The following is a 12,491-nucleotide window of genomic DNA, read 5'->3' on the forward strand; positions in this document are numbered from 1 at the left end:
TATATATGCAATATACATTTTGTTTAACATTCAATAGACGCCATTTTGATCTTTTCATCTGCTTTTATGTGAATGAGCAGTTCTTCAGTGTGTGGGAAAACGTGTCGACTGAGGTGGCTTGTCATGTGCTGGCTGTTTTCAGTGTGTATGACACATCCAGCAATTTTTGTGTTAATATTACATCCACATAGGTGCCATGTTCCCTCGGCCTTGTGAGTGCAGTTGCTTGAGTGGGCATCCCGACGTGTGTGAATGTCAGGGCTGACCACCTGTCACTTGATGGTCTGTCTGTTGAAAGGTGGGAAAATTAATTTGACAGCATCTTATGACATTTTCAACAGTATTATACAAGGGTTTATCTCGGTGACGTTGTATCACAGCTTGCNCACACACACACACACACATCCTGAGGCTGTCATCATTTGAGGCATTGACAGTGATAAGCAGTGTTTGTCATCATGTTAAAAAGTGTGACAGAAAACGCACAACACTTTTGGGAATTAGAAATGCGTGACATTTTCTCACTGGAAGATTTAGCTGCTTTTTAGCTGATTTTTCTCACACATTTCCAGTATACATTATTCATGTGTTTTAATTCTATCCTAATTACCCTAATTATAATTTTATCCTCCAATTGGCCTTTTTAGATATGGAATATTACTATTTATAGAGTAAGAGGCTGGCTAAGTGTACATCTTTTTTTTTTTTAGGTTTTGATTTTCAGTGTTAAAAAAAAGTATTGTTTTGGTAGCCTTACATTTCGATCACTTAGCTTTAGAGAGCATAAAATGTGGCACGAAAGTCATATGAGCTGCTTTCACTATTAATTTATAGCCCATTTATAGCCTCTTTTTCATACACTGAAAGTTTTTGGTAATATTCCTTCACCATTCTTCCTGTACCATACATTGACGTTCTGTTGAAACCCATTAGTAGAGCTCGACGGTGTTTGTGTGCCCTGCAGGTGGGATATAAAATGTCACAAGAACTTAATTGGAATGTGTGAGGAGAGAAACCTGCTTAATTGTAGGTTCAGGTGAATTGAACGCTCCATAGGGATTGTTAATTATACAAAATACTGTATGATTAACTGGCATTTAGACACTTAGCATGCCTACGCAACCGCATGTTCTGAACAAATCACTAAAGCCTTCATCATCAACCTCCAGTGTGTTTTATTCATTTTCATCTAAGCTCACCCCAGATGGGAGACACTATGTGAGAGAGGATTACTAAATCAGAATGAATAACCACACAGCTAAAAGACTGAATCCTAAACAAATATTAAGCCTTGTATTGCATCTGTGAAGCTGTACCGTGTGCTAGTAGCCAGTAGGTGGGGGTAATGCACACTGCTTGAGCAGACAGTCAGTACAGCACTCTGGGATTGATTCTGATGTAGCTGGATGGTTTAACTTAAGCAGTCAAGCATCAGTTGCTGAGCATAAAGCCCCTTGTTTTGATTAAATGTGACTAGGTTGGTTATAAATAGAAATCTTATTGAATTAATGAGGTTCAGTGATCCACAAGCTACAGGCTATAGCTCTGCTGTTCCTTGCACAGTTTTGTGTTTGCTGTTGAATTATGGATTACAAAATTGCATTTATTTTTGTTTAGTACATTCTGAAAATGCAAGTAACGGCAATTTGCTGAATTAATTCTTTCTTGAAATGCCTGATTGTTTCATCGAATTAATTAACTAATATCATTTAATTTAATTCATTAATTGAAATAATTTAATTGAATTCTCATTTTAATTATTAATAATGAATTGTTATCGTTAATTATTTTTATTTTCAATATGCCATTTGCATTAATCTAAATAATAAAGATTAGTATTAATAATATACATATTTAAAAATTCTGTTATTATTTATGCATTGTTTCAAAGGAGGTTTTACTTCTAAATTTGTCGAAAATTTAAGTTGAAGATTTACTGAATTTTATTATTATTCAAATAAATATCGTTATTCAAGAAGCTATTGTTCTACAGCAACTTAAAGTAGTTTGTAATTATTATTATTATTATTTTAGTAAATTGAGCACAAATCAGTTAAATTCTTAATGCAGTTGTAATAGTTTATTTTAATTAGTTCAGGCTTTGGGTAAGCAGTATTTGGACCGGTTCTCACTATTAACTAGTTGCTTATTAGAATGTGTGTTAATAGCATACTGGCTGTTTATATGTACGTATAGAGGGCACATTTTCTATTCCTTAATCCTACTCCATATCTAAACCTAACAACTATCTTACCAACTGTTAATAAGCAACAATTTTAAGTTTTAATGAGGCAAAAGTCATGGTTAATAGCTTCTGGGTAATGTATTACTGTGAAGTCCACTCAGTTCAATGCTCTGAAAAAGTCTGCATTGCAGGCACAAAGGTGGTGCTCGTGAGCGCCTTTCTGAGACTAAAGTGACAAATGGGACACTCTTTGGGTTTTTCGACTTCTATGACGTACACAAGCAAAGGCCAAAAGCCTGCAGGTCCATTAATACGACAGTTTCCCGCATTGCTCGATAACCTTATTCAGCTAATGAACTGTGCTGTTGTTTGATGTAATTTTTATTGATTGTTTGGTTACTTTTATAACACTGCAATTGCTGTTGCTTTATTATGAGTAAACCACTCTGCTAGTGATTTTTCAAACGCTAAAGAGGGTTTAGAACGCTTATTAGTTCAATTTGTACTCTTTATGCATTTCAGTCTGCCTTCAGGCTATGTGGCTTATATCTCTGCGTAGCTGTGAGCTTTTCGTGTACTTGCTGCAAGAGATCATTTGAATGATTTTATCATGTTGAAAAAGTGCAGCTGTCAGTTAGACATCCGTCTGTCTGATCGAGGGGGGGTTTTGGGTGAAGGCGGCTCAGTCCCCAGCTGTTCCGGGTTTGATTGCTTCTGCCTTGAGCAGAGATGCTGTCAAGACACACAGCCAGTTAAATCATCAATTGACAGAGCTTTCTCACACACACACACACACACACACACACACAAACACTCTCGTCTACCTCTCTTTCTTCTCTCATTCCCTCTCGTTCTCCGTCTCTCACTGTCTTCCTGTTGTTGCCTAACTAAAACATGCCTAGCGTCTACAAGTAGCCAGCTTTCTCTCTCATGCACACTCTCTCTCTCTCTCACTGACACACACACACACACACACACACACAGAGTCCTCTCACTGGCTCTCTCACTGTCGAGAGCACACTGCTCAGATACCGCCCAGAGGAGTGCCGCTCTCCACAGCTGCGTCCTCTGCCGCTGCCGCCCGCACCCGAGAGCAAACTCAGAGACAGGGAGGAGAGGAACGCACATTGGGGATGACGGCTTACCTGAGCAAGCAGCAGAGCTGTTGTGTGGAGATGCACGGCCGTGTGGGAGATCGTGGAGGGGGCGAGACGCCCTGCTCTTGCAGCTGGCAGCACGAACCTCAGCACGGATACAACTACCAGCCCTCGCCCTCGCCGTCCATGTCCACCCTGCCCCGTCAGAGGGCCAAACTCACGGCTTCACGCTCCGAGAGCTCCTGGAGGAGTCCCAGCCGCGGCACGCTCCGAGCCAAAGGGGGGAGCTGCGATCTGTGGACGGAGTGCGGCTGTCATCCGCACAGCTGGCACGAGCCGTACCAGGTAACCGCTGCCATCTGGGAGGTGAGGGCACAGGTGCATTATGGGAGGTCGGATACGAGGGCTAGAAGTAGCGAGATGAGTTGGGTTGATTAAGTTGTTAAAGCTTTGAAAAAGCTTTGTAAAGTTATGAAAATTGCAAGGGGGGGTTGTGTAATATAGTAAAATAAAGAAACAATCGGTTCATTGCCGCTGTAGCTTCTGGCTTGCTTAGTTGGGGACACTTATTATTGGGGACAGATATTATTTAAACTAAACTGAGCTGGACAATGACGTCTCTGAATTCAATAATGAAATGCCTTTAGCGGAAAAGTTAAAGTAAGTGTTTAATCTCTTGATTTTACATTACTAACACTCTATTCTCCTATTTGATACTGTTAAGTGCTTTGACACAATCTCCGTTGTTAACACTGTAATAATATTTCACAGTAAAACGTATGTACTTTTATCAGCCTTCTGTCAAAAACACGAAATGTCTTAAAGACCCCAACAAGTCTTGGAAACTAAAATGCTAGCCGGATTTTGTGGAAATATCTCCTGTTGTGGAATATTTGGTATCAGAGTTTTGGGGGGTTTTTTTGTGAAATGGTCGTTATACATGTTGCTGTAGATGTCAGGAAGTGTGTTCTTCTAAGTGCATTTTGCTCTTCTATAAGCACGTATTACCACTGGAGCCCCTGTTCTGACATGCTTGTTGTTCTTGTCGCTGTGTGTGCTGATATCACTTTGTATCGCATGAACAGTTCTACACAACATGGCTCTTAGTTCACAAATACTACAGCAGTGATGATAACGTAATCTGTTTGTTCATGAGCGAGAGAGAGATCCAGCTAAACGCCCTAAATCAGGCCAATGCATCACACCCCTTGAGTGCNTGTGTGTGTGTGTGTGTGTGTACTCTCCTCTTGCAGTGTGGTCTGTGTTTAAACTCCAGCATTATCTAGTTAAGCAGAAGTGTAGCTCTGATTTGGTACTTCCTACGCAACAGCTAAAGTCATTCAGTGCGTGTGACACTTATTTTGTGTTTTTGTGGTAATGTACAGTACATAAATAACGATGCAGGAATGTTGCGCCTGCTGATTGGCAGATCATCATTTCAATTGTTTTGACCCATTTCTCAGATGAAGAGGATGTCAGTACCAGAACAGATGGAATTTAACACTGAAATATGGAAATTGATCAATTGATTGATATTGTGATGGCAGACAGAGTAAGGCTTGGGAGAAATGACCATGTGGCTTCACATCCATCACCTGTCTCCACGTGCAAACACCTCCACACTTCTCATCTCTGGTGGTCTATGATATATATATGGCTAAGGGGATCCTATGTGTAGGCTGAGAGTGGTTTTCAATCACAGTTCAAGCACATTGACTGGACAAGGTCATCAAGAGATGCTATTAGCCAGTTGTCTCACTATAGGGCAAATGGCAATTGAATGAAGCAACCGTTAAAGCCTATTTATTTATTTATTTATTTGCATGTTTGTGTATGTATACCGGCGTACTAATTTAAACAAGAAATTAGATTAACTCATAAATGGTAGCGTGTTGTTGTGTTTTTTGGAAATATTTGCAATTTTTCATTTTTAAAAAAATTATTGTTATTTGGAACTACAGTAAAAATCAGTAATAATTAAATACTTCTATTTAAAAGACATTCTTATAATGGCAAAGCTGAATTTTCAGCAACCATTACTTCATTTTCCAGTGTCAGATGATCCTTCAGAAATCATCCGAATATGCAAATTTTTTTTAAATTTTTTATTATCAAAGTTGAAAACCATTGTTCTGCTTTTACTGTCTTTACTGTTACTTTTTATGAATTTAATGCATCCAGGCTGAAAGAAAATACAATATAAGTTCACAAAAAAATAAAAAAAAACATTTTAATTATGGTGATGGGTTTATATATGACTCTTTTTAAGTTTTACCTTTTACTACTCTTTACCAGTCCTCTGTAGTCTGCTGCTCTTTGGTTACTTCTTTGAGTTGCTGTCTCAACTCTTAAGGCTGTTGTTGTTGACTTTTTCTTCTTGTGCATTATTGACGGTGGTGTGGTAGCTCTATGTATAGTTTCTGTGGCCTGAATTATTGAGAGCCGTAAAGTGGGACAAGAGCAGAGGCACTGAATGCCATTGCAGGACCTCTTTAAGCAGAACATAACACATCTGCAGACCAATCATTATTTATCATCATCTTTGATAAGCAAAGCGTTGACTATGTTATTTGCGGTCACTTTCTCTACTGCGGTACATAATACCATTTGCTGTCACACTGTTTTCCAAAGGCAAAACGACCAGTATGCTGTAGATATTTATCTTCATTCAGTACTATTTTTAAATGCTCCTGACTAGTCTTTTTGTTTCACTAACGGTGTTTTTCTGGTCATTTGAAATAGTGCAAATTGAATTAGGAATGTTTGATGAATAGTTTAATTGAAGTTTATATGCGGTTTTATTCGGTTCTCACAGATAAGGTGAATTGCTATCATTGATAAGGACAACTGTAGTTATTCCATTGTGCTTATTAACACACAATTAACCTGAGCGTTGATGGGGTTCCTAGATACGCCACACTGTATTAATCATGTTTTGCCTGAATTGCATTGCACTTCACATGCATTTTTGAGGTGATAAAGCCGGTTTGAATCTCAAAACATCTGCAAGACACAATGTTAAACAAGTCTCAAAAGACCCCCACTAGCTAAAACGCATTGGAGAAGTCTGACGTGATGTTTTAAGTTACATAAAGTGGCAAAACTCTGGGTTTAAACCCAAGCACTTTCTTGATCTAGTATTAGCCTGCACCTTACCTGCCCTAAAATGCTGATGTGTTGAAAACAGACACTTCTGTGTACCAACTCTGCAGAGGCATGAAGATGCTTGAAGCAGAAAGTCTGCCCCAGTTTGGCTTCACAATAAGCCCTTAAGATGTTTGTGTTCGTGCTCCCTTTACCAAACACTGCAGAGCTGGTCTACCCTACACCACACACACACACGCACACGTACTTTTCACATGCACATACATCAAATGTGGATTCAGACACAGCAAAAAAAATCTTTCTTGCTTCTTTAGCTTTAAAAACACCATGGCGTGCTATATGCTGTTTCATTCTATACCATTTCGTCCCATTTTTAATGTGAACACGCATAAATTATTTTTATCCACTAATGTTGATTGAGAGCTGTGTGTGCAGTTGATTATGTAATGCCGTCACCTCTGTGCTCAGCTGGGCCACGTGAGCACTTGCTGGCTGAAAGAGGCCGGTCGTGCTCTGCATCAGTGCATTTGCAAGCACTTCCACACAGATAACGCTGGGAAAAACGGCAACAGCCACTTCAGCCGATTGTGTCTAGAGAGTGAATTAATGAACACATCAACAAAGAGTCTGTGTGCCTGTTGAAGCGCTTTTTCTACGCAGGGTTTATTCAAATTTGTTACGTTTTGTCCAGCTAGGGTTTTAACTGAGTACTGGCTGTTTTGCAGCGTGCATTTACGTTGAATGGCATACATTGAGCTTTTCTGTATATTAATGCTCTGGTCCACTCTCAAAATGTTTCCTCTTATTAGTTTCCTACAGTCTAGTTCTCATTAGCTCATTAGTTGAAGTGACTCGTTAGTCAAGTTAGTTAAGTGATGAAGAACCCATTTTAGGTGGAAATATCCAAGTTTGTATGTTTAGGGACCCTACTCTCTTATTTCACGCTATCAAGATATCTCCATGATATTACAATCTGTATATAGATCACTGTACAATGATACTTACCACAGTGCTGTTTTGTATCGATTACTTCCTGAAAGAACAAAATAAGCACTACCTAACACTATCAGGTAGTCTTAAATTACTCTGAACCGTATTCGGTTTCAGTGTGAGGTCACCAAATACTCCAAAGGCTCATAAAACAAAATGACTCATCATTTTTTGGTGTCATCTTTGATCTTCAGTGATAATCAGTTAAGGTACCTAATTTAAGTTTTAGATGATTTTATGTTTATCTCTGCGGAAAGAGTTCATAGCCACCTACATACATAGAGTTAATATCACACTGTCTGACAGAGTGCTGATGAACTTGTGGGTGTCTGATGTTAATCTAAAATAAATCTGCATATAATTTGCATTTTGATGAATGCAGTCGTATTTATTTATTATACCACCTAGCGGGAGTGTGTTTTAACGATGACAGATTCAAATTAAAATATGGCTATAGCATTATGGAGCTCAGAATATCGACATAATATTCTTGAACATTTAATAGAAACCAAAATCTGCAATATGCAAGAGCTGTCTTCACGCTTATGACTAGTAGTTTAGCAATGTCATCGTAGCTGAAAATTGGAATCATCTTTCTGAGTGTATGTGTCTCAGAGGATGGCCTCTTTATGACTCACTTTCTGAAATAGCCAATATTGCTCTTTGTCATCCAGGGAGACATTAAACTTAGCTTTTGCTCATTTACGTTCTGTTTGCTTTTTATTTCCGACCATTAAACTGTCATATTTTGAGATAACGCTGCAATTATCTCCTTTAATCTCTTTAATGTTCGTCTGCCGTGCCGTGATCGACCTCATCAGTAGATAATAGCTTCAGCTAGATGGCAAAATTTTTGTTGTTGATCCCACCATGTCATTCATTACAAAAGCACCTTGTGTGGGAGATGCCCACAGTGTGTACTTAACCCTATGAAGCCTACTGTATCATATTTTATATGCAAATGCCTCTAAATTATCAACATGATAAGAACTTCAAGATTTTAGCATGGTAATGGAAATAATAATAATGTTGATGTATTTGGACTAGAGTGAATAGATCTGCCACACCGCTGTTGGTCATTGCTGTTGATTGTTACTGCCAGTGGAGTATTTAAGACACACTGCTGCTGCACAAATAGCGTATAAAGTAACCCTTAGCAAATCTGTACAGGTGGAGCTGGGGAGGTAGAGGGTTTCAGAGGAACTCTAAAAGTGCGCTGCACTTGTGAATGCTTACCAGCTATTTAAATGTAAAGCAAGGTCTTTGGCTGCATATGCAACATGAGCCAATCAGCTTGTGCATTTGTACACAATCTGATTGAGGATTATGCTTTTTAGCAAGTGAACAGGCTTTTAGAATCATTCTAAAAATGTCCACCTTCAGGTTGTAGTACATGTTTTTTACGTCAGATCTTTACTGATACGTCTAAACTGTAAGAATAAATGTATAGTTATATTTCTATATGAACACTTACTGCACTGAAGGTTTCCTTGATTATCTGTACAAGGCATTATATGATTTACTCCATACAGTAATAAACTACAGAGCTGATCATAAGCCTAAGCATTATAGGGTGGCAACTAATATTTATATACTGTACATATTATGTCTGTTATGAAGATCTGTTATTGATTTACATTACAAGCCGTCAGAGTATGAGCTCTATATTCTCCAATGGCATACTGTATGAGTCTTATGTATAAAATAATATACTCAATTTAGTCCAAAGTAAACTGTTCCATTTAAAAGAAAAAATATTGACTATTATTTCATATGTGCAGGCTTTACAGAGTAAAACAAACACAAAATGATTAGTATGACTTTGTATTTCAAACCTCAGTGGCAAAGAATTTAATGAGGTTTTTCCTTTTTGCCATGTGCTTTCCAACACGTCTCTCTGGTTCTCCAATCTCTCGGTGATTGAGGCTGTAGTTCTCAAGGCGGGAGATGTATTAATGTAATTAGAGGCAGTGCACAGTAAGCAGGGACGGCCTCAATCTCTGCTGTCGATCGATCTTTAGTCGCCGGCTGCATCTCCCTAGGGATTTGTGTAGTAGGCCATCTCTGAATGCTAATGCGTCTGTGATAAGCTTCGCAGCCTCCGGCTGAATGAGTTTGTGTTGTGTGCTAGCCCACCTTTCATTACTTGTTAAATGTTCTGTGCCTCTAGTGGCACCGAACGGAATTACAAAAATAATGACTTGTTTTCAATTAGGGTTCTGTCATTGGTCAAAAAAACATTATTGAAAAAGGAACTGTTTTCCTTTTCAGCACTGAAAAGCTACTTTGAGACCGTCTTTATTGTATATTAGTATTAGGTGTTGTAAGCTTCAAATTTTTCTTTTAAAAATACTAGCCTGCTTATGGTGACAAAATGATAGGAAAAGTGTGTGTTAGAATAATTTTTATCAAGATTCCAGATTTAATGCATTTGTTTGATGAAAGATATTGTAAAACAAACACAAAACTACATTTCAAATTTGATTTGTTATTATAACAAATATTTTTTGAATTGTTTTTCTGTTTTATTATGTATTTAAATATAATTTATTAATATGGTGACAGCTGAATTTTCAGCAGCCATTTCCACAGTCTTCAGTGTCAAATGAACATGCAGAAGTCCTTATAATATGCTTATTTGGTGCTCAAGAATTTCTTTTTATATTATTATATTATTATTTGATTAATAGAAAGTTCAAAAGGACAGCATTTATTGAAAAAGAAATCCTTTGTAGCATTCCATCTATCTTTGTATTTTCTTAGTATCATCCTTGCTGAATAAAAATGTTAATTTCTTTTAAAAAAAATACTGACCTAAAACTTTTCGAACTGTAATATATGAGTAATGGTTGACATTCCATTATATTGTGAGTAATGCTTTGAATTGTCACCCACAGCCACTTCGCTTCATGAGGACATTTATCTAAATGAACCTTTTCCAACTGGTAATCTAGCAGCAAATGTGATTAAGCTTTTTTGTGTGTTTATAACTGAATTTGCCCCATATTCGAGCTCATATAAGTCTAACAGTGTGACCGGTCCACCCAAACTGACTGCTTATTTACCCATTCAAATATAAATAGTAAAACAATATATATTTACCTAATATATTTACTTATATATTTGCTTAAAAATATTTTTGTCATCTTTTGTGTTCTGCGATGATTCACTTTCATTTATTCTTGCCTCCGGCTCCACATATATCGTTATTACCTATAACGATAAAACTTAGCTTACACGTGCCGTTATTGCACAGTGTATTGAAGCTCTACATAATGCTGTGTAAAATGAGTTAATATTTTCTAATAAAGGCTAATGATGGGGTTACACTTCACAACACTCAATGAAATTACAGAGAAGGTACAAAATATACGTCCACTCATCGAGAAGTCCGGTCTCGCTACTGTGTGGGAGAAATTCATTGACTTTACGTTGTCATTTCAGCTAACTAGCACCAGAGACTAACAGGGAGAGACGACAATTTCAGCCTTCATGTCATACAAACACTTTTTCCAACAATGACCATACTCCTAAATGATGTCATGTTTTTCATCCTTCATCTAATCGATCTGTTTGTATGTACTGTGAATATGTTTGGCTGTCGACTTTCGTTTCGAAGTTTTATTCTTCATCATGGCATCTGCGAGCTCAGCGGTGCCCATCATGCTCTGCTGTATCCCTTAATAAAATCTAGGCCAGTTCGCGCATCTCCAATCCACTCTGATCTTTATCTCTTTCTCTTTCTGTTTTCCTCTCCGTCCATCTCCCTCGCCCTCCCTTTCTCTCTTTTCACAGGCAAGTCCTGCCCCAATTATTGTCAACACGGACACTTTGGAATCTGTACCATACGTGAGTTTTGAGTTTTCTTTTATTTATTGCATGTTCATGACTTTATGCGCAGCCGTGACACTGCAGATCATCCACTTGATCAGATCAGCGCCCATGAAGAGTGAGTGGCGAATGAGTTTGACATCCTTTTTTTTTGCTCTTCATAAAACTAGCGTCATTTATCACTCTCCACTCAAATACAACCTGCGTGTTCAATGACTGATGGCTCTTCATAAATTAACCAGATAAGGAGGTCGGTGATTATCGGCGGGTTAGATTAGCACAGGTGTTTGAAATATTAATGTGTGGAGTCAGCTGTGTTTTTGGTGGGCTGTGTGAGAGGTATTTGACGAACGGTTTAAAATTAGTCAAATCGGTTAACAACGAAATTCCATTGCAGTTAGTATGCTGTCTTAGCAGGTCGCTACCTGTTTGCTGGGTTTTAGAGCGAAAGGCAGATAAATGCAAAAGAAAAATCGTGAATTGCACATATGACGGAACAGGTTATTGGAGTGAATGAAAGAACACAGAGGGGGAGAGCAGTGTTAAATCAGAAACCAACACAAAGCGATAAACACTCAGCACGAAGTGTATACAGACACGCTGACAACTCAGCTTGACCTTCATTCAGCTAAGACAGGTTTTGTCTGTCTCCTGCAAACTCCAAATAATCGTGTCGTTTCCTGTTTTCGCAGTGATGTTTTGACCATGTACAGAAACCCAGAATATCCTTTGTTTGCTCTGCTTGAGCTTGCTTGTTCAGCCCACGAATCAAAAATAAGATCATTTTAACCAATCATTTGGATCTCCTGAATGGTGTTGAGTTTAACTGAAGATTAAAAAGGTCTCTTGCTGTTGGATCAGGGGAAATATCCTTCTATTTTTCTGCTTTATATTGTATGTTGTGCACGGCTCTTATGCATACCTTTCACGTTCACTGAGGATAATTTCATTTGATTCTCTGCCTGCATTTCAGTAATGAAATATTAACATCAAGTCATTTCCAGATGACTGTGAAAGTGCCGTGTTTAAGTCAAAGAGTACTTCCATCAACAACGCGAGATCGACCGTGACATCCAGAATCCAGTAACACGCCTAATGCTGTTAAGTCGGTTTAATTGCTTTTCCTCCTGCTTTTCCTGCTGTTCTCAGTTTAAAGCCCACTGTGGACATGTGTTGGAGTATGTGTGAGATTACGATGATTATGAACTGCTTTAAGCAGCAATCTGTCTCTGATAGAACTTCTCCTAAAAGCCTAATACAAGAGAACAAGCAAGAGAAGATGG

At 38.2% G+C, this 12,491-nt stretch overlaps 1 protein-coding gene across 1 annotated transcript in view; it reads left to right on the plus strand.

The window, feature by feature from the left end:
* LOC122352440 (disks large homolog 2-like) overlaps positions 1-12,491 on the plus strand; it is a 23,752-nt gene that overhangs the window by 3,911 nt on the left and 7,350 nt on the right. The window contains exon 4 of the mRNA XM_043249852.1: positions 11,173-11,226. Coding sequence (XP_043105787.1) covers positions 11,173-11,226 — 54 coding nt within the window. The remainder of the gene's footprint in view (positions 1-11,172; positions 11,227-12,491) is intronic.

This window comes from Puntigrus tetrazona, chromosome 10 (genome assembly GCF_018831695.1).
Source record: "Puntigrus tetrazona isolate hp1 chromosome 10, ASM1883169v1, whole genome shotgun sequence".
Classification (NCBI taxonomy): domain Eukaryota; kingdom Metazoa; phylum Chordata; class Actinopteri; order Cypriniformes; family Cyprinidae; genus Puntigrus; species Puntigrus tetrazona.